Source organism: Palaemon carinicauda, chromosome 32, assembly GCF_036898095.1.
Source record: "Palaemon carinicauda isolate YSFRI2023 chromosome 32, ASM3689809v2, whole genome shotgun sequence".
NCBI classification, from domain to species: domain Eukaryota; kingdom Metazoa; phylum Arthropoda; class Malacostraca; order Decapoda; family Palaemonidae; genus Palaemon; species Palaemon carinicauda.
The window spans coordinates 27619652-27642317 of NC_090756.1; the positions used below are offsets into that span (position 1 = coordinate 27619652).

Genomic DNA, 22666 nt, shown 5'->3' on the forward strand with positions numbered 1-22666 from the left:
GAATGCTGTAATGACCTGTCCTCGTCCTGCAATACCAACCTGTGCTTGGATGGAGGTGATCCCGAGTGCCGTCTAGGAGCACGCGTCCCTGCTGCTACCACCGGCTGTGGAATTCGCCGCGAACTATGGTCGCGCGAGGGTGAACGGTCGCGCAAAGGCGAATGGTTGCGCGGGTGATCGCGCGGGCGTACAGGCGAGCGGTCGCGCGGGCGCGCAGGCGAGCGGTCGCGCGGGCGCGCAGGCGAGCGATCGCGCGGGCGCGCAGGCGAGCGATCACGCGGGCGCGCAGGCGAGTGGGCGTGAGGGTGGGCAGGTAAAGGAACACGTGTCCGAGGCGACGAACGCAAGCGATGGCGCGACGGCGAGGGATCGTGCTGCCGCGTAGGTGAAGAAGATCGCTGGCGATAATGATCACGTGATGGTAAGCGATGGCGAGCAGCATGTGAAGGTGAATGATTGCGCGCAAGAGGGCGGTCGTTCAGGGTTGAGCGATGAGGAGCAGCATGCGTAAGCGGGCGATCGTTCAGGGTTGTGCGATGGCGAGCAGCATGCGCAGGTGAATGATCGCGTGAAAGGGTGCGATGGTGATCAGCATCCGCAGGAAGGCGATCGTTCAGGGTATTGCGATGAGGAGCAGCATGCGAAAGCGGGCGATCGTGCAGGGTTGTGCGATGGCGAGCAGCATGCGCAGGTGAATGATCGCGTGAAAGGGTGCGATGGTGATCAGCATCCGCAGGAGGGCGATCGTTCAGGGTATTGCGATGAGGAGCAGCATGCGAAAGCGGGCGATCGTGCAGGGTTGTGCGATGGCGAGCAGCATGCGTAAGCGGGCGATCGTGCAGGGTTGTGCGATGGTGATCAGCATCCGCAGGAGGGCGATCGTTCAGGGTATTGCGATGAGGAGCAGCATGCGTGAGCGGGCGATCATGCAGGTTCGTGCGATGGCGGGCAGCATGTGAAGGTGATCGCTGGCGAACTGGTGATCGCTGGCGAGCTGGTGATCGCTGGCGAGCTGGTGATCGCTGGCGAGCTGGTGATCGCTGGCGAGCTGGTGATCGCTGGCGAGCAGAAGGTCGACGCGTGTCCTGTGAGAGGATAGGTTCACGAGCAGGAACGGGAAGATCGCTGGCGCGTTGGCGAACATGTGTGTCTGACACACGATGGTGAGCAGGGAGTTCAGCAGGAACTAAAGGGTGGTCAGAGACTGCAGGGCGATGGTCCTCAAATGAGCGCTGACGCTCGGAAGAGAGCTGACGAGCAGGAGAGCGCTGGCGAGGGGGGCGAACCTCAGGAGAGAGCCGACGAGCAGGTGAGCGTCGGCGAGCAGGAGAGTCTTGGCGAGCAGGAGATCGTCGACGAGCAGGAGATCGCTGGCGAGCAGGAGAGCGCTTGTGCGCTGGCCCTGCTCGCGTAAGGGAAGAATCCCTTAGCCCCGAAGGGACCGTTGCCCGTCGGGTGACGAGTTCTCCAGAAGGCGAAGATCCGGCAGGAGATGGAGAGCGGTCCGCAGAGAGGTTCAAGGAGGGCGGAGTAGTCGGTTGAGGCTGACGAGGGGAGTCCCCCCCGGAGGACGAAGACCCAAAAAGGCGCCTCTTAGTCCCCCTGTAAGGGGAAGGGAGGCCCTTGTGGCGTAGAGGGCGGTGAGCCTTACGGCGGAGGCGGCCTCGGGGGAGATCGTCGGGACCATCGGTCCTCCGAAGGGGAGTCTCCTTCAAAACACTTCCCTCAGAAGGAAGCTGGGCAGCAGTCGAGACCGAAGGACTCACTTCCCCCTTCGAAGGATGCACGGAAGGAGGAGGAGAGCCTAGAGCACCATCACCAGCAACAGCACCTGCGTCGGAAGGCCCAGCCACGTCGGAGGCCTCTGTCACCACGACGTCGACAATAGACAGAGGGTCTACCTCCGCTACCACCGGCGACTGTTTAACAGCGGCCCCCAACGAGACAAGGTCAATAAGAGCGACCCTGGAGGGCAAGCCCTTAAGCCCCAGGGACGACCAAATCTGCAACAGATCATCACTGGATAAAGTATTATTATCAATAACCTCCCCCGGAGGAGGAGGGGGAACCGCCTCGCTATGGGAGGCGACGCCCTCTCCCCCCACCGAAGGTAGGGAAACAGAACAAGGGCCTGCGCTCCCACTCGGACGACTCTCCTTAGGAGGCGGACGAGGGGGAGCTTCGGAGGAGGTTTGGGCGGCGGAAGAAGAGTCTCGAGAACCTTCCTCCTTCAAGGCTAACCCCGGAGGAGAACGGTCTCTCTTAGACTTCTTCTTACGCCGACGGCCAAACCTCTCCCACTGGGAGGCAGACCACTCCCTACACTCACGGCACATGTTATCCTGGTCGCACCGTCGGCCCCGACATTGAGGGCAGAGGGTGTGAGGATCCGTACTCACGTCCGACATGAAAGTCCCACAAGGACGGCCGGCAACTCCAGGGCATGTCCGCATATTAAATAAAAGAAAATAACTGAAGGTCAACTTCCAACCAATCACACAAGCTGTAAAGAAAAAGAAGAAAATTAAAGGCTGTCAGCGAAGGCGATGAACAGACACGTCTGATCACCGCCGAGCCAAAAGTGAAGTGAAGCAAGTCACCGGTGTGTGGAGGGGGGAGGGGTAGCAAGCTACCCTTCCCCACCCCCCCGCTAACTAGCGCGGGGGTAATTAACCCTCGTTAAAAACTATTGGCTCGTCATTTCAGCTGCGCTAAAAGTAAACCCTTTGTAAATAGCGTGGTTTGTATTTCGGTTACGGAACAACTAAGCATTATACTCGTATATACAGTAGCATTAAAATACACTAGAAACTTTGCAAAATGTTATTTTCATTAATAAAATAAATTTTTGAATATACTTACCCGGTGATCATATAAGCTGTCAGCTCTGCTGCCCGACAGAAAAACCTAAGGACAAAATACGCCAGCGATCGCTATACAGGTAGGGGTGTACATCAACAGCGCCATCTGTCGAGCAGGTACTCAAGTACTCCATGTAAACACAGAACCAATTTTCTCCTCGGTCCACTGGGTCTCTATTGGGGAGGAAGGGAGGGTCCTTTAATATATGATCACCGGGTAAGTATATTCAAAAATTTATTTTAGTAATAAAAATAACATTTTTCAATATTAAACTTAGCCGGTGATCATATAAGCTGATTCACACCCAGGGGGGTGGGTAGAGACCAGCATTACATGTTTATATTATTAAGAGCTAAGTATTTTGTATTTCATTTTAGCAGTTATTCAAAATAACAAACATAAAATAAATAAGTACCTGGTAAGGAAGTCGACTTGAACAATTACTCTGCCTTTTTAAGTACGTCTTCCTTACTGAGCCTCGCGATCCTCATAGGATGCTGAGCGACTCCTAGGAGCTGAAGTATCAAGGGTTGCAACCCATACTAAAGGACCTCATCAAAACCTCTAATCTAGGCGCTTCTCAAGAAAAGAATTTGACCACCCGCCAAATCAACCAGGATGCGAAAGGCTTCTTAGCCTTCCGGACAACCCAAAAACAACAATAAAAAACATTTCAAGAGAAAGATTAAAAAAAGGTTATGGAATTAGGGGAATGTAGTGGTTGAGCCCTCACCCACTACTGCACTCGCTGCTACGAATGGTCCCAGGGTGTAGCAGTTCTCGTAAAGAGACTGGACATCTTTAAGATAAAAAGACGCGAACACTGACTTGCTTCTCCAATAGGTTGCGTCCATTATACTCTGTTTTGTTTGAAGGCCACTGAAGTTGCGACAGCTCTAACTTCATGTGTCCTTACCTTCAGCAAAGCATGGTCTTCCTCATTCAGATGGGAATGAGCTTCTCGTATCAACAGTCTAATATAATAGGAAACTGCATTCTTCGACATAGGTAAAGAAGGTTTCTTAATAGCACACCATAAAGCTTCTGACTGTCCTCGTAAAGGTTTAGTTCGTTTTAAATAGAACTTAAGAGCTCTAACAGGGCACAAGACTCTTTCTAGTTCATTTCCAACCAAGTTAGAAAGGCTTGGAATATCGAACGATTTCGGCCAAGGACGAGAAGGTAGTTCGTTTTTGGCTAGAAAACCAAGCTGCAAAGAACATGTAGCCGTTTCAGATGAAAATCCGATGTTCCTGCTGAAGGCGTGTATCTCACTGACTCTTTTAGCTGTAGCTAAGCAGACGAGGAAAAGAGTCTTTAAAGTGAGATCTTTAAAGGAGGCTGATTGTAGTGGCTCGAACCTTTCTGACATAAGGAATCTTAGTACCACGTCTAAATTCCAACCTGGTGTGGCCAAACGACGCTCCTTCGAGGTCTCAAAAGACTTAAGGAGGTCCTGTAGATCTTTGTTGTTGGAAAGATCTAAGCCTCTGTGACGGAAGACTGCTGCCAACATGCTTCTGTAACCCTTGATCGTGGGAGCTGAAAGAGATCTTTCCTTCCTCAGGTATAAAAGGAAGTCAGCTATCTGAGTTACAGAGGTACTGGTTGAGGATACTGATACCGACTTGCACCAGCTTCGGAAGACTTCCCACTTCGACTGGTAGACTCTAAGAGTGGATGTCCTCCTTGCTCTAGCAATCGCCCTGGCTGCCTCCTTCGAAAAGCCTCTAGCTCTCGAAAGTCTTTCGATAGTCTGAAGGCAGTCAGACGAAGAGCGTGGAGGCTTGGGTGTACCTTCTTTACGTGTGGCTGACGTAGAAGGTCCACTCTTAGCGGAAGAGTTCTGGGAACGTCCACCAGCCATTGCAGTACCTCGGTGAACCATTCTCTCGCGGGCCAGAGGGGAGCAACCAACGTCAACCTTGTCCCTTCGTGAGAGGCGAACTTCTGCAGTACCTTGTTGACAATCTTGAACGGGGGGAATGCATAAAGGTCTAGATGGGACCAATCCAGTAGAAAGGCATCTATATGAACTGCTGCTGGGTCCGGGATCGGTGAGCAATAATTTGGGAGCCTCTTGGTCATTGAGGTTGCAAAGAGATCTATGGTAGGTTGGCCCCATGTGGCCCAAAGTCTCTTGCATACATTCTTGTGAAGGGTCCATTCTGTTGGGATGATTTGACCCTTCCGACTGAGGCGGTCTGCCATGACATTCATGTTGCCTTGAATGAACCTCGTTACTAGAGACAGGTTTAGATCTCTTGACCAGGTGAGGAGGTCCCTTGCGATCTCGTACAACTTCATAGAATGGGTCCCTCCTTGCTTGGAGATGTACGCCAAGGCCGTGGTGTTGTCGGAGTTCACCTCCACCACCTTGCCTAGAAGGAGGGACTTGAAGCTTTCCAAGGCCAGATGAACTGCCAGTAGCTCCTTGCAGTTGATATGTAACACTCTTTGCTCCGAGTTCCAGGTGCCCGAGCATTCCCGACCGTCTAATGTCGCACCCCAGCCCGTATCCGATGCGTCCGAGAAGAGAACGTGGTTGGGGGTCTGAACAGTCAGGGGTAGACCCTCTCTGAGGTTGATGTTGTGCTTCCACCAGGTCAGTGATGACTTCATCTTCTCGGAAATAGGGATCGAGACCGCTTCTAGCGTCTTGTCCTTTCTCCAGTGAACAGCCAGGTGAAATTGAAGGGGACGGAGGTGTAGTCTCCCTAACGCAATGAACTGGTCCAGTGATGAAAGCGTCCCTATCAGACTCATCCACTGTCTGACTGAACATCGGTCCTTCATTAGCATGTTCTGGATGCATCCTTGGGCTTGACTTATTCTGGGGGCCGACGGAAAAGCCCGAAAAGCTTGACTGTGAATCTCCATCCCTAGGTAGGCTACACTATAGTTTGGGATGGGACCAGTTGGGACTTTTCCATATTGACCAGGAGACCCAATTCCTTGGTCAGATCTAGAGTCCACTTTAGATTCTCCAGACAGCGACGACTGGACGAAGCTCTTAAAAGCCAGTCGTCCAAATAGAGGGAGGCTCTGATGTCTGCTAAATGCAGGAATTTGGCAATATTCCTCATCAGTTTCGTAAAGACAAGAGGCGCCGTGCTTAGGCCAAAGCACAGGGCTTGAAATTGGTAGACAACCTTCCCGTAAACGAACCTTAGAAAAGGTTGGGAATCTGGGTGGATGGGGACGTGAAAGTAAGCGTCCTTGAGGTCTAAAGAGACCATCCAGTCTTCCTTCCTGACCGCTGCTAGAACAGACTTTGTCGTCTCCATGGCGAACGTCTGCTTGGTGACAAAGACATTCAGAGCACTGACGTCTAGCACCGGTCTCCACCCTCCTGTCTTCTTTACCACTAAGAAGAGACAGTTGTAGAAGCCCGGGGATTGATGGTCCCGGACTTTGACTACCGCTCCCTTTTCTAGTAAGAGAGACACCTCTTGCTTCAAAGCTAGTCTCTTGTCCTCCTCTCTGTACCTGGGAGAGAGGTCGATGGGAGTCGTTGCTAGAGGGGGCTTGCGCAAGAATGGGATCTTGTACCCTTCTCTGAGCAACTTCACAGATTGTGCATCTGCGCCCCTGTTCTCCCAGGACTGCCAGTAGTTCTTGAGTCTGGCTCCCACTGCTGTCTGAAGAAGGTGGCAGTCAGACTCTGCCTCTAAAGGACTTGGTACCTTTCTTCTTGCTCCCACGATTCCCTTCGGCACGAGCACCTCCTCTGCTGGAGGCTCTGCCACGAAAGGGCGGAATGAATCTTGACGCTGGAGTATCCATCCTGGGTCTAGACACGGAAGGCAAAGGGGTGGCTTTGCGTGCAGATGACGCAACTAGGTCATGCGTGTCTTTTTGAATCAAGGAGGCAGCAATCTCCTTGATCAACTCCTCTGGGAAAAGGCACTTCGAGAGAGGAGCAAACATAAGCTCCGACCTCTGACATTGTGTTACTCCAGCTGACAAGAAGGAGCAAAGGTTTTCTCGTTTCTTGAGGACCCCGGAAACGAACGAAGCCGCAAGCTCACTGGAACCGTCCCGTATGGCCTTGTCCATGCAGGACATAATGAGCATGGAAGTTTCCTTGTCAGAAGGGGAGGTCTTCCTGCTCAACGCTCCCAAACACCAATCCAAAAAGTTAAACACTTCGAACGCTCTGAACACTCCTTTCATCAGGTGATCTAAATCTGAAGGAGTCCAACAAATCTTGGAGCGTCTCATGGCCAACCTGCGGGGAGAGTCTACTAGACTTGAGAAGTCGCCCTGGGCAGAGGCAGGAACTCCCAAGCCGAGAACTTCTCCCGTGGCATACCAGACGCTCGATCTGGAAGCGAGTTTCGCAGGGGGAAACAAGAAAGCTGTCTTCCCCAGGTGCTTTTTGGACTGCATCCAATCTCCCAACACCCTCAAAGCTCTCTTGGACGAGCGGGCGAGGACGAGCTTCGTAAAGGCAGGCGCGGATGACTGCATGCCTAAAGCGAACTCAGATGGAGGTGAGCGTGGGTCCGCAGAAACAAACTGATCGGGATACATATCCTTGAACAGAGCAAGTACTTTCCTAAAGTCTAAGGAGGGAGGCGTGGTCTTGGGTTCGTCGATGTCCGTGTGCGGGTCGTCAAGGTGTGCAGCGTCGTCATCATCAGAGAGTCCATCGTCTGAATGCTGAGGAGGAAGCGGCAAAGGAGTAGGCATTGGCTGGTCAGATGAGTCCGGCAGCACGGGTGCATACGTGACTGCACTGGACGCAACGTCATGGAACTGTTGGTCAGTCTGTGAGCTGGCAACAACCATAGCTGCGCGGGGGCGCAAAGCGTCTACTCCTGACTGAGTCTGCTGTGGGCGAGTAGGGGTAACCACAGTGGGTTGCGGAGGTTGACGCACCGCGTCAAAACAAAACAACTTAGGTTGTTGTTGTTGTAACTCGCGGACGTCAACATGCGGCTGGCAGGGTACAGTGCGCATGGGTGGCGGGACTCTCACAGCTGGAGTGCGGGAGAAGGTAGCCTCAGCGTCAACTGGACGCACAACCGTGGTTGGTTGTAGGCTAACGGGTGTAGCGTCAACCTTCTCCGCACGAAAGTCCTGCAAATAAAGATGACAACTGTGTCTGCATGGTCTGCAGCAAAGCCCACTTAGGGTCTAAAGTAGCAGGTGTGGCAACAGACGGTGTTACTGCCTGTTGCGGTACCGCTTTGCCTCTCTTAGGAGGTGTGCAGTCATCGGAAGACTGCAGCGAGTCCGAACTGACCCAGTGGCTACAACTGGGCCGTTGGACTTGCGCGGAAGGGACCTTGCGTTTGAGAGGTCGTGAGACCTTGGTCCATTGTTTCTTCCGAGAAACATCTTCCGCAGACGAGGAATAAATGGGCTCTCTCGTCTTCTTGTGGGTGGGGCGATCTTGGTAAGATACGTCCGAAACCACGGAGGGAACGTCTGTCCGCTGATTAAAGCCTGTCGAACCCTTTGGTCGTACGACATTGCTTCTCCCCTGGGCTTGGGAGCTTGCAAGAGGTCCCGGACTGGGAGGACGACAGGCACGAACAGACGCACCCTCAAGCGCAACACTAACACTTTCCACAACACTTCCACTCACTTTGTCACTACCCACTGCACTCTTACCCTTCAACTCCTTGACGTCTGCCATGAGTTGATTACGGTCACTCGCCAATGACTCGACTCTCTCACCCAGAGCCTGGATGGCACGCATCATATCCGCCATCGAAGGTTGTTGAGTGCTAGAAGGGGGATCAGGAGCAACCACTACTGGGGAAGGAATAGGTTGTGGGGCATGGGGAGAGGAAAAATCAACGGAGCGAGATGAACTTCTCCTGACTCTATCTCTCTCTAGCCTACGTGAATATTTCAGGAATTCGAGAAAATCGAATTCCGAAAGCCCAACGCATTCCTCACATCGATCTTCCAATTGACAGGAATTACCCCGACAATTGGAACAAATGGTGTGAGGATCGATAGAGGCCTTCGGAAGACGCCTTGAGCAGTCCCTAGCACTACACTTTCTGTATTTAGGGACTTGAGAAGGGTCAGCCATCTTGAATTAGTCAAAGGGGAATTCAAAATCTATCCAAGTCGTCAACAAATAATCCAAAATTCAATCAAAGAATGCAAGGAAGTATTGAAGATAACCTCTGCAAAGCGAAAGCTAATAACTAGAAATGAGTACTTCACCAAAATCTGTGAAAATCAATCCAGTAAGCAACAGCGTATTCAGTAGGTCTTGCCGGTGGCACGACAGAGAGAAAATTGGTTCTGTGTTTACATGGAGTACTTGAGTACCTGCTCGACAGATGGCGCTGTTGATGTACACCCCTACCTGTATAGCGATCGCTGGCGTATTTTGTCCTTAGGTTTTTCTGTCGGGCAGCAGAGCTGACAGCTTATATGATCACCGGCTAAGTTTAATATTGAAAATTACAATATTCTGTATATCAGCTAACTGCAAACTTCAAAAGCAATTTGTATTTGTTCCACCCTATACAAACCATCGTCTTTTAACAGGAGTATGATTTCAAAAGAATATAAAATACAGGATACTGAATCCCTCGTCAAGCTGCGAGGAGAAGAGAAGAAAGATCCTCTTTTGTTCATTTGTTTGATGTCGGCTTCCCTCCAAAATTGGGGGAAGTGCCTTGGTAAGTGGGGAAAAGTAAATAGAATAAGCACGTGTAGTATTCATTCATGAAGAGGGAGGTCTCGGAAGACGTTATCGCTAAGCCAAAAGCACTCTTCGTGGCTTTCCTGGTACCACCATCTGGTAACAAATTTGTGATTCCTTTGTACACAAAAACAAACCTTTATCCTTTAACAGGAGACTTATCATTCTAGTAGGTGTCCTGGAATACATTGCTGTTGTCTAGTAGGTGTCCTGGAATACATTGCTGTTGTCTAGTAGGTGTCCTGGAATACGTTGCTGTTGTCTAGTAGGTGTCCTGGAATACGTTGCTGTTGTCTAGTAGGTGTCCTGGAATACGTTGCTGTTGTCTAGTAGGTGTCCTGGAATACGTTGCTGTTGTCTAGTAGGTGTCCTGGAATACGTTGCTGTTGTCTAGTAGGTGTCCTGGAATACGTTGCTGTTGTCTAGTAGGTGTCCTGGAATACGTTGCTGTTGTCTAGTAGGTGTCCTGGAATACGTTGCTGTTGTCTAGTAGGTGTCCTGGAATACGTTGCTGTTGTCTAGTAGGTGTCCTGGAATACATTGCTGTTGTCTAGTAGGTGTCCTGGAATACGTTGCTGTTGTCTAGTAGGTGTCCTGGAATACATTGCTGTTGTCTAGTAGGTGTCCTGGAATACGTTGCTGTTGTCTAGTAGGTGTCCTGGAATACATTGCTGTTGTCTAGTAGGTGTCCTGGAATACATTGCTGTTGTCTAGTAGGTGTCCTGGAATTCATTGTCGTTGTCTAGTCGAAAGTTCTAGTTACGTGGGAAAAGATCACGCTACATCCCTGAATCTGCTTATGCAGTTGACCGATGGAACGACTTTATCGGCAAATCCTGGTTTTCCATCCTCATCTTAAGAGGTGAGACTGAATTTTTATAGATTGACCATAATCCCACGAAAACAACAAAAGGAAATAAATCTGCCTTAATCCTGTTGCAGCTCACTCCAGGAGGAGAGAATCATCTAGACTGGTATCTCAGAAGATAAATGTTGAGATGAGTGAAAACTCTGGTGAAATGGGGAGTGCTAGACAGTCTGAAGCAACTGAATTTCAATTGGTACACTAACCCAAATCCCCCTACAGGGATAAAGTGGAGGTACTTCCTGTAGGACCAGTGGGGGGATCTGAAAGTATGCATCTTCCGGATCTACAGGAATCATAAAGTCTTCATTCATGATGGTTGATTGATTGTACAATGCTTGCCGTCACCACCTTGAAGCGATTTTGTAAAACAAACTCGTTCAAAGGTGAGAGGTCAACCAGCGGTATTCAGACCCCAGTCTTCTTCTCCACCAAACAAAGACAGCTGTAAAAGACTGGAGAACTATTCAGTACAATTTCCAGTGCGTTCTTCTCCAACATCTTCGCCTCGGCTTCCAGGGCAACGTCTTTCTTGGAACTCCAATGGTATGAGCTGAAGGTCTTGGGTGTATCAGTGAGGAGATGCCCGGAGATGAACAGGAGCAGTCCAACGCCTAGTCTAAGTAGTACAGCCATCTTGCCCAACAGCATGAAAGGTATCTCCCTACTCGTGGAAGCTGTGCGGGAGGGGATTGTCATGCAATCTCAGCGTCCCCTTCCTCACTTCCAACATCTACACCTCTTGGACTAGCCAGGATGGGAGAAAAAGGGAAAAAGTGTTGTCCACACCTTTTCTAGGACCTGATGGGACTGCAGGGGCAGACTTGGTCCAGGAGGTCGCTGGCAGCTTCAGAGCAGGCTTGATTGGAGCGGCATATGTCAATGATCCGATGATTAATCTTTTGAAGTGACAGCGTCCTTAAATGTAAAGGCTTGATGGAAGGGGGACCCTTAGCTAATGTACTACCACTTCTCAAGAGTTGGTTTCCCCCTCATCCATGAATGCACAATCCAGAAGGACAATGGAATTGCAATCATATCCTGAAGAAGGATTAAGGGGGAACCATTCGAATATCAGCCTCCACTTCAGAAGCCGAATTACTTTTGGCCCTCAAACTGTCATAAACTGATAAAATACGGCAAACTTTAGCCTCTTTGTAGTACACGAGTGAGCACGGTATAGGGTGGTGCGTTGTGAGCATACAAGTAACCTTATGGTAAAGAATCTTGTTGACAATCACACACAAGATGGGACATCTCTGTGTTTTGACTTCACTATCACTTGTTCTTGTTTCCGGTCGTGCGAATGATTGGGATTTTCACAGTGCACGTATAAAGAACACGTGACAGGTGATCATTCCCATACTAAGTGTATGCGACTGTCACACTGATTGCAATAGGACTGATGACAAAAAGATGGATAGAGAAGGAATGTCTCGTCGCTAGTAAAAGCGAGAGGACCAACTACCAGAAGTGGACCTCGGTCATACAAACGCAGGAAAGGGAGAAGGGCAGAATGTCCTTCATCCCAACTACTGTGGGCGGGCTCGATACGATAAGGTACCAAGCACCAATTGCAAGAGCATAAGTTCGATTACAAATACAACTTCCCCAGTCTGGGTTGTTTCTCAGCACCGCACCTTGAGTCGTTTATCGTCAGCAGTTTGCAAGGAAGAGTTTCCAGCATATGCTACGAGTCCGGCAATCACTCCAACAACCCTAAAAAATCTCCTTGATGTAAATCCGAGTTCTTCCAGCTCATGAAGCATAAAGATGAGGAGCGCAAAGTTCTAAACAGTCTTTTGAGTAATGCCATGATGCTGAAGAAGATTTAGTCTTCTTCTTCCTCAAAGAATATGTCCACCTTTAATGGGTGGCCATGATCTACACTCGAGACACGGGGATAACTGCGAACAATCATGCCCCTAAGGTGGCGAGTGAGTGGATCTATCGTAGGTTTAGCCATAACCTGCATTGTGTAACTTATTCTCATATTCCTGATTCCTTTCATTATTAACATGAAGCCCGCATCAACCATTCAAGCTTATAATTATAAGAAAAATATTAAATGATCATAGATAAGGCATAACAGTTTAACTGTACTCATTACAGAAGACATATGTCTTTAACATGAGAGTGAGCATCGGGGCTAATTGCAGACGTTCAATGCCTGTCATTAACTACAGTACTGTACCTTACTAACGATTTCAACGGCCATTCCATGTCATTGCTATTATTATTATTACTAGCTAAGCTACACCCCTAGTTGGAAAAGCAGGATGCTATAAGCCCAAGGGCTCCAAAAGGGTAAATAGTCCAGTAAGGAAAGGAAATAAGGAAACACAGAATAGTAAGCCTGAGTGTACCCTCCAGCAAGAGAACTCTAACCCAAGATAGTAAAAGACCACTATTTTAAAAGGAAAAAAGTTATGTATACACGTAAGGACAAATTTAGCCTTGGATGAATTTGTCAATCATCTAAATTGAATTCCTATATACTAAATTCCTACTATAAAACATTTAGGCAAGGTAAAATGTAGACTATTCTATGATTATGGGCTTCTGTTATTATCTTTAATTGTCAGCCGTTAGCACATGCCTAGTTATGTTAATACTTACCGATATTACTTTGAGAAGCAATCTTACCTCGCTTACAGTATGCCATACAAGCCCGGGCTACACTCGAAGTGACCACATCCCTCAAACTTGTGAATATAGCAGCACGGAGGATACTGACCAACTCGAGACAAAATTTAACGGGTCACATTTGAGGCAGAGCGAACTAATTGTGAAACTTAACCTAACATCCCAATAAAAGGATAAAAAATAAACAGTGGGTCCAACCAGTAGGACCTACTGACCAAATAATATATTCTATCATTGTTTTCACCTTAGATAACTTTGTTTATCAGGCCGTTGCATGGAAATTTCTTTCGTACACTTTGACACCAAAATTCAGATCAATAGTCAGAGCTATCAAGACTATTGTTAATCAACCAAGGTCATATCTAATTCAATAGTAATACAGAGTTAAGGATTATCATTAGATGTTGTGGCCAAAATAACAATTTTAAACATACCAGGAAGATATATATATTCTAAGAGATAAAGTAGGATCACATTAAACCTAAAACTAACGTAATTTCCAGCTGTTTTATTTCATGACCAGGCTAGTCTGCAGATTAAGGACATGATAATAGCAACTTCAAAAGAAATATACAGTAATAAGAAAAAATAATACCCTTGAAATTGATGAAAGACAAATAAGTGTACTAAAGCAATAGAAAAAGATCTTCAGATATATGTGACAAAATATTTAGGATCAATAACTATTCCCCTAACACATACATTACTTAGATTTTATTAAGATGAGGATATATCGACCAGCCTGGAAAACATTCTGACTGGCACCCGATAACCTAAAATTAGCAACCTTTTGCATGATGGAAGTTTATCATAGACATTGATGTTGCAATATAACGGAAATCAAAGATATAATCCTTTGTGGCTTACAATAATACTTCTCAGGGTGTTGAAATTTCAATTTGGCTTACAAGGTTTGCAGCCTAACATATGACACACCTTAAGTGGGCAAACCTTGTTTGTAACGCTGATTCTTTAGGTGGGTACACTTGCCAAACCTACGATGTTTCAGTTGTATGACACAAACCTATGATATTTTGATGAATCCTATATATCTAGGCATGTAGTGATTGGATAACTGGCATCTTAGCATTGATATTTCAACTGAAAGAAAAAATCATATAAATACTCAAGCTAAAATATTTCAGGGGAGCCAAATTTGACAAAGAATGAAAGATTTATTGATAAAGAATAAGAGTTTGTAAACTTTTGCTTTCTATTTAGAGTAACGAGTTGTCTCGATAGGGCGACGAGTTGTCTTGATAGGGTAACGTGCTGTCTTGATAGGGTAATGAGTTGTCTCGATAGGGTGAAGAGTTGTCTTGATAAGGGGAGCAGTTGTCTCGATAGGGAAACGAGTTGTCTCGATAAGGTAAAAAGTTGTCTCGATAAGGTAAAAAGTTGTCTTGATAAGGGGAGCAGTTGTCTCGATAGGGTAACGAGTTGTCTCGATAGGGTGAGGAGTTGTCTTGATAAGGGGACCAGTTGTCTCGATAGGGTAACGAGTTGTCTCGATAGGGTGAAAAGTTGTCTTGATAAGGGGAGCAGTTGTCTCGATAGGGTAACGAGTTGTCTCGATAGGGTGAGGAGTTGTCTTGATAAGGGGACCAGTTGTCTCGATAGGGTAACGATTTGTCTCGATAAGGTGAAAAGTTGTCTTGATAAGGGGAGCAGTTGTCTCGATAGGGTAACGAGTTGTCTCGATAGGGTGAGGAGTTGTCTTGATAAGGGGACCAGTTGTCTCGATAGGGTGACGAGTTGTCTCAATAGGGTGACGAGTTGTCTCGATAGGGTAACGTGTTGTCTTGATGGGGTGACGAGTTGTCTCGATAGGGTGACGAGTTGTCTCGATAGGATAACGTGTTGTCTTGATGGGGTGACGAGTTGTCTCGATAGGGTGACGAGTTGTCTCGATAGGATAACGTGTTGTCTTGATGGGATGACGAGTTGTCTCAATAGGATGACGAGTTGTCTCGATAAGGTGAGGAGTTGTCTCGATAAGGGGACCAGTCGTCTCGATAGGGTGACGAGTTGTCTCGATAGGGTGAGGAGTTGTCTCGATAGGGTGAGGAGTTGTCTCGATAAGGGTACCAGTTGTCTCGATAGGGTGACGAGTTGTCTCGATAGGGTGAGGAGTTGTCTCGATAGGGTGACGAGTTGTCTCGATAAGGGTACCAGTTGTCTCGATAGGGTGACGAGTTGTCTCGATAGGGTGAGGAGTTGTCTCGATAGGGTGACGAGTTGTCTCGATAGGGTGACGAGTTGTCTCAATAGGGTGAGGAGTTGTCTCGATAAGGGTACCAGTTGTCTCGATAGGGTGACGAGTTGTCTCGATAGGGTGACGAGTTGTCTCGATAAGGGTACCAGTTGTCTCGATAGGGTGACGAGTTGTCTCGATAAGGGTACCAGTTGTCTCGATAGGGTGACGAGTTGTCTCGATAAGGGTACCAGTTGTCTCGATAGGGTGACGAGTTGTCTCGATAGGGTGAGGAGTTGTCTCGATAAGGGTACCAGTTGTCTCGATAGGGTGACGAGTTGTCTCGATAGGGTGACGAGTTGTCTCGATAAGGGTACCAGTTGTCTCGATAGGGTGACGAGTTGTCTCGATAGGGTGAGGAGTTGTCTCGATAAGGGTACCAGTTGTCTCGATAGGGTGACGAGTTGTCTCGATAGGGTGACGAGTTGTCTCGATAAGGGTACCAGTTGTCTCGATAGGGTGACGAGTTGTCTCGATAAGGGTACCAGTTGTCTCGATAGGGTGACGAGTTGTCTCGATAGGGTGACGAGTTGTCTCGATAGGGTGACGAGTTGTCTCGATAGGGTGAGGAGTTGTCTCGATAGGGTGACGAGTTGTCTCGATAAGGGTACCAGTTGTCTCGATAGGGTGACGAGTTGTCTCGATAGGGTGAGGAGTTGTCTCGATAAGGGGACCAGTTGTCTCGATAGGGTGACGAGTTGTCTCGATAGGGTGAGGAGTTGTCTCGATAAGGGTACCAGTTGTCTCGATAGGGTGAGGAGTTGTCTCGATAGGGTGACGAGTTGTCTCGATAGGGTGAGGAGTTGTCTCGATAAGGGGACCAGTTGTCTCGATAGGGTGACGAGTTGTCTCGATAAGGGTACCAGTTGTCTCGATAGGGTGACGAGTTGTCTCGATAAGGGTACCAGTTGTCTCGATAGGGTGACGAGTTGTCTCGATAAGGGTACCAGTTGTCTCGATAGGGTTACGAGTTGTCTCGATAGGGTGACGAGTTGTCTTGATGGGGTGACGAGTTGTCTCGATAGGGTAACGTGTTGTCTCAATAGGGTGACGAGTTGTCTCGATAAGGTGAGGAGTTGTCTCGATAAGGGGACCAGTTGTCTCGATAGGGTGACGAGTTGTCTCGATAAGGGGACCAGTTGTCTCGATAGGGTGACGAGTTGTCTCGATAGGGTGAGGAGTTGTCTCGATAAGGGGACCAGTTGTCTCGATAGGGTGACGAGTTGTCTCGATAAGGGTACCAGTTGTCTCGATAGGGTGAGGAGTTGTCTCGATAAGGGTACCAGTTGTCTCGATAGGGTGAGGAGTTGTCTCGATAAGGGTACCAGTTGTCTCGATAGGGTGAGGAGTTGTCTCGATAGGGTGAGGAGTTGTCTCGATAAGGGGACCAGTTGTCTCGATAGGGTGACGAGTTGTCTCGATAAGGGTACCAGTTGTCTCGATAGGGTGAGGAGTTGTCTCGATAAGGGTACCAGTTGTCTCGATAGGGTGAGGAGTTGTCTCGATAAGGGTACCAGTTGTCTCGATAGGGTGACGAGTTGTCTCGATAGGGTGAGGAGTTGTCTCGATAAGGGGACCAGTTGTCTCGATAGGGTGAGGAGTTGTCTCGATAGGGTGAGGAGTTGTCTCGATAAGGGGACCAGTTGTCTCGATAGGGTGACGAGTTGTCTCGATAAGGGTACCAGTTGTCTCGATAGGGTGAGGAGTTGTCTCGATAAGGGTACCAGTTGTCTCGATAGGGTGAGGAGTTGTCTCGATAAGGGTACCAGTTGTCTCGATAGGGTGACGAGTTGTCTCGATAGGGTGAGGAGTTGTCTCGATAAGGGTACCAGTTGTCTCGATAGGGTGAGGAGTTGTCTCGATAAGGGTACCAGTTGTCTCGATAGGGTGAGGAGTTGTCTCGATAAGGGTACCAGTTGTCTCGATAGGGTGACGAGTTGTCTCGATAGGGTGAGGAGTTGTCTCGATAAGGGTACCAGTTGTCTCGATAGGGTGAGGAGTTGTCTCGATAGGGTGAGGAGTTGTCTCGATAAGGGGACCAGTTGTCTCGATAGGGTGACGAGTTGTCTCGATAAGGGTACCAGTTGTCTCGATAGGGTGAGGAGTTGTCTCGATAAGGGTACCAGTTGTCTCGATAGGGTGAGGAGTTGTCTCGATAAGGGTACCAGTTGTCTCGATAGGGTGACGAGTTGTCTCGATAAGGGTACCAGTTGTCTCGATAGGGTGAGGAGTTGTCTCGATAAGGGTACCAGTTGTCTCGATAGGGTTACGAGTTGTCTCGATAGGGTAACGTGTTGTCTTGATGGGGTGACGAGTTGTCTCGATAGGGTAACGTGTTGTCTCAATAGGGTGACGAGTTGTCTCGATAAGGTGAGGAGTTGTCTCGATAAGGGGACCAGTTGTCTCGATAGGGTGACGAGTTGTCTCGATAGGGTGAGGAGTTGTCTCGATAAGGGGACCAGTTGTCTCGATAGGGTGACGAGTTGTCTCGATAGGGTGACGAGTTGTCTCGATAGGGTAACGAGTTGTCTCGATAGGGTGACGAGTTTTCTCGATAAGGTGAGGAGTTGTCTCGATAAGGGGACCAGTTGTCTCGATAGGGTGACGAGTTGTCTCGATAGGGTGACGAGTTGTCTCGATAGGGTGAGGAGTTGTCTCGATAGGGTGAGGAGTTGTCTCGATAAGGGGAGCAGTTGTCTCGATAGGGTGATGAGTTGTCTCGATAAGGTGAGGAGTTGTCTCGATAAGGGGAGCAGTTGTCTCGATAAGGGGAGCAGTTGTCTCGATAGGGTGAGGAGTTGTCTCGATAAGGGGACCAGTTGTCTCGATAGGGTGAGGAGTTGTCTCGATAGGGTGAGGAGTTGTCTCGATAAGGGGACCAGTTGTCTCGATAGGGTGAGGAGTTGTCTCGATAGGGTGAGGAGTTGTCTCGATAAGGGGACCAGTTGTCTCGATAGGGTGAGGAGTTGTCTCGATAAGGGGACCAGTTGTCTCGATAGGGTGACGAGTTGTCTCGATAGGGTGAGGAGTTGTCTCGATAAGGGGACCAGTTGTCTCGATAGGGTGAGGAGTTGTCTCGATAGGGTGAGGAGTTGTCTCGATAGGGTGAGGAGTTGTCTCGATAAGGGGACCAGTTGTCTCGATAGGGTGACGAGTTGTCTCGATAGGGTGAGGAGTTGTCTCGATAGGGTGAGGAGTTGTCTCGATAGGGTGACGAGTTGTCTCGATAGGGTGAGGAGTTGTCTCGATAAGGGGACCAGTTGTCTCGATAGGGTGACGAGTTGTCTCGATAGGGTGAGGAGTTGTCTCGATAAGGGGACCAGTTGTCTCGATAAGGTGACTAGTTGTCTCGATAGTGTGAGGAGTTGTCTCGATAAGGGGACCAGTTGTCTCGATAGGGTGACGAGTTGTCTCGATAGGGTGAGGAGTTGTCTCGATAAGGGGACCAGTTGTCTCGATAAGGGGACGAGTTGTCTCGATAGGGTGACGACTTGTCTCGATAGGGTGACGAGTTGTCTCGATAAGGGGACCAGTTGTCTCGATAGGGTGACGACTTGTCTCGATAGGGTGATGAGTTGTCTTGATAAGGGGATCAGTTGTCTCGATAGGGCGACGAGTTGTCTTGATAGGGTAACGTGCTGTCTTGATAGGGTAATGAGTTGTCTCGATAGGGTGAGGAGTTGTCTTGATAAGGTGAAAAGTTGTCTTAATAAGGGGACCAGTTGTCTCGATGGGGTGACGAGTTGTCTCGATAGGGTGACGACTTGTCTCGATAGGGTGACGAGTTGTCTCGATAGGGTGACGACTTGTCTCGATAGGGTGACGAGTTGTCTCGATAGGGTGACGACTTGTCTCGATAGGGTGACGAGTTGTCTCGATAGGGTGACGACTTGTCTCGATAGGGTGACGACTTGTCTCGATAGGGTGACGAGTTGTCTCGATAGGGTGACGACTTGTCTCGATAGGGTGACGAGTTGTCTCGATAGGGTGACGACTTGTCTCGATAGGGTGACGAGTTGTCTCGATAGGGTGACGAGTTGTCTCGATAGGGTAACGAGTTGTCTTGATAAGGGGATCAGTTGTCTCGATAGGGTAACGTGTTGTCTTGATGGGGTAACGAGTTGTCTCGATAGGGGAAAGAGTTGTCTTGATAAGGGGAGCAGCTGTCTCGATAGGGTGACGAGTTGTCTTGATAGGGTAACGTGTTGTCTTGATGGGGTAACGAGTTGTCTCAATACGGGGAAGAGATGTCTTGATAAGGGAAGCAATTGTCTCGATAGGGTAACGAGTTGTCTCGATAAGGTGAGGAGTTGTCTTGATAAGGGGACGAGTTGTCTCGATAGGGTGACGAGTTGTCTCGATAAGGGGATCAGTTGTCTCGATAGGGTGACGAGTTGTCTTGATAGGGTAACGAAGTAGGGTAACGAGTTGTCTCAGCAGGGTGACGAGATGTCTCAACAGGGTGACGAGTTGTCTTGATAGGGTAACGAGTTGTCTCTGTAGGGTGACGAGATGTCTCGACAGGGTGACGAGTTGTCTTGATGGGGTAACGAGTTGTCTCGATAGGGCGAAGAGTCGTCTCGATAGGGTGACAAATTGTCTCGATGAGGAGCCGAGTTGTCTCAATATCAGCCAAGTTGTCACGATACCCAGACATATCCAGTAAAAGTTACGATTAGCGACCCTAGTTTATGAAGTTTGAATTGGACGATCCTAGCCTATGACATTTTGACTGAGCGACCGTGCCTACCCTAGTCTATGACATATGCATTTAGCAACCTTAATCCAGACAGGGCATTTTCAAATAGCGACCATAGCCTACTAAATCAAGTCTTAAGAATCCGACCTTAACGTTAGCTTACCATAACCTGCGTACCTTAACAAGTCGGTTTCAAGGACCAAAAGTAATCTAATTCCAAATCAATTTAATCACAGCCTTAAGGAAAAGCAAATACCTTATACATACAACATATGACCATACTCTGTGCAACGCCAATCTTGCAGAATCTTGCAAGAGGTCCCCAAAAAATCTCGGGTTCGCCAGAAGACGCGAAGCAAAACACGACATGACAAGGTCTTAGAATATTTACACAGGCCTTACTTACCCTTAAACAGCTGCTTATAAAGGTCACAAGGTCAATTACACGTATAATACGCAAGGATTTAAGGTCATTCACTCGCTACAACGAAGTAAAGAGTAACGTAGTGTTTTCTAAATGGCGTCTATAGCGTATATGCGCTGTTTTGTCTACGATACCCCTAAGGCGGCGGTGCCAGACTTAGCATGTTGTTATTGTTTTCAAAATGTCTAGTTCAGTTGTCAAAATAGTTCGTTTATCTCTATCATTTATTATTAATTTTAATAACTTTTCCTTACCATAAATGAATAATTTAAACTCATTAATACGTGATTTATATTATTCTTCTATGAATATATTAATTTTTATTAAATAAATTTGATTTAAAACCGAAAAATTAAGACAACAACAGAACGAAAACTTAAGGAACACTTTCAGAAATGATATCGTCTTTTAGAGGATCGAGAAAATACACCTACGCAAAGTTGTGAATTTCAATAAGGTTCGTTATTTTTCATTTCGTCTTATTTCGCTTTTTTATATTGTTATTTTTGTATATTAATTAATTCTATAAAGTATAAATTATATCTATGATAATTCTTTCAAATTGAATTATATCAATTCAGTCATTTTCTCAGCCGCCAATAATTATAAACTTAATTAAAAATGCGAGATTAATTTACATAAATTATATTTTTTTTCATATTATTTGAATTTTGAGTTGAATCAGGACACAATATATTATATAACATATGTGTAGTGCGTATATGTGTTTACCAAAACACACACACATATATATATATATATATATATATATATATATATATATATATATATATATATATATATATATATATATATATATATATATATATATATATATATATATATGTATATATACATCACACACGCACACACCCATATATATATATATATATATATATATATATATATATATATATATATATATATATATATATATATATATATATATATATATATATATACATAGGACATTTGCTCTTTATTATATATGGGAGATATGTGTGTGCTCATAGTCTATAAAACAAATATACCTATTATACATATGTATGCATATGTGTACAGTAACACACACACACACACACACACACACACACATATATATATATATATATATATATATATATATATATATATATATGTGTGTGTGTGTGTGTGTATATATATGTATATTCTGTATATATATATATATATATATATATATATATATATATATATATATATATATATATATATATATATATATATATATACATATATATATATATACATATATATATATATATATATATATATATATATATATATATATATATATATATATATATATATACAGTATTTATATATATATATAAATATATATACAGTATTTATATATATATATATATATATATATATATATATATATATATATATATATATATATATATATATATATACACAGCATATTATGCAATCTCATGGAACTGAGTTTGGCTATAAAATACGTCTGTTACCCCCACTGAATTCTATAAAATATAGTTCTAACAATTATTTGCCGAGAAAAATGTCTTTTAAGAGATATACTTTAAAATATCCTGAACAAGATCAGACAAAATCGGGAAAGGAACTTTGTATAAAAAATATTTTGAAATATATAATTAAACTGATTAATATGATAGTATTTGGAAAATAAATATATTGGAAAATTATCTATAAATTAACATGAAAACTTCCATATTTCACTGGCCGTCTGAGAATACGAAGGTAAAATAAATCCCAAGATTCTAGAATATAGTATTTCAAACTGCGACATATTTGTATGAGATTTCGATATAACGAAGGGCCCCCTCAAACTCCGTTTTCTTTCACTCGTTTCCACATATGTGACATGAGAACTGTAACAAAATTAGTTGCTTTTAACTGGTATGAATACATAAGTAGAACAGTTTTTTTAAACAAAAGGCACACTTGACTGAACACCTGTTCAGCAGAACACATAGAACACATATCTCGGAAGCGAGTGGCAGGTGCACTAGCGATTGAACCGCCAATTTAGTCGTGTTTCTCTTCTGTTTGGTCAAATATTCTTCTTTCTCGAAGCAAAAAATAGGGTATTTGTGTCTTATTAAACATAAAAAGATTCTTCATTTTATTACAGATGCATTTTTATACATATTTCTAAAGTTATTATCACTAAAATCGTATAAATATGGAAATATATTTGAGAAATACCAGAACTTCAGGAAACCTTGAACTATGGA

At 46.1% G+C, this 22666-nt stretch overlaps 2 protein-coding genes across 2 annotated transcripts in view; both read right to left on the reverse strand.

The window, feature by feature from the left end:
- LOC137625374 (zinc finger protein ZFP2-like) overlaps nucleotides 1–20538 on the reverse strand; it is a 28642-nt gene extending 8104 nt beyond the window's left edge. The window contains exon 1 of the mRNA XM_068356236.1: nucleotides 20409–20538. The gene's annotated coding sequence lies outside the window, so the exon portion shown is untranslated. The remainder of the gene's footprint in view (nucleotides 1–20408) is intronic.
- LOC137625556 (zonadhesin-like) lies at nucleotides 14263–19960 on the reverse strand. Its single transcript, XM_068356464.1, has 2 exons — nucleotides 19763–19960; nucleotides 14263–15144 (listed from the first exon to the last, which is right to left on the reverse strand). Exons 1-2 carry the CDS (start codon nucleotides 19958–19960, stop codon nucleotides 14263–14265), a joined length of 1080 nt encoding a protein of 359 aa, XP_068212565.1.
- Nucleotides 20539–22666: the final 2128 nt, after the last annotated feature.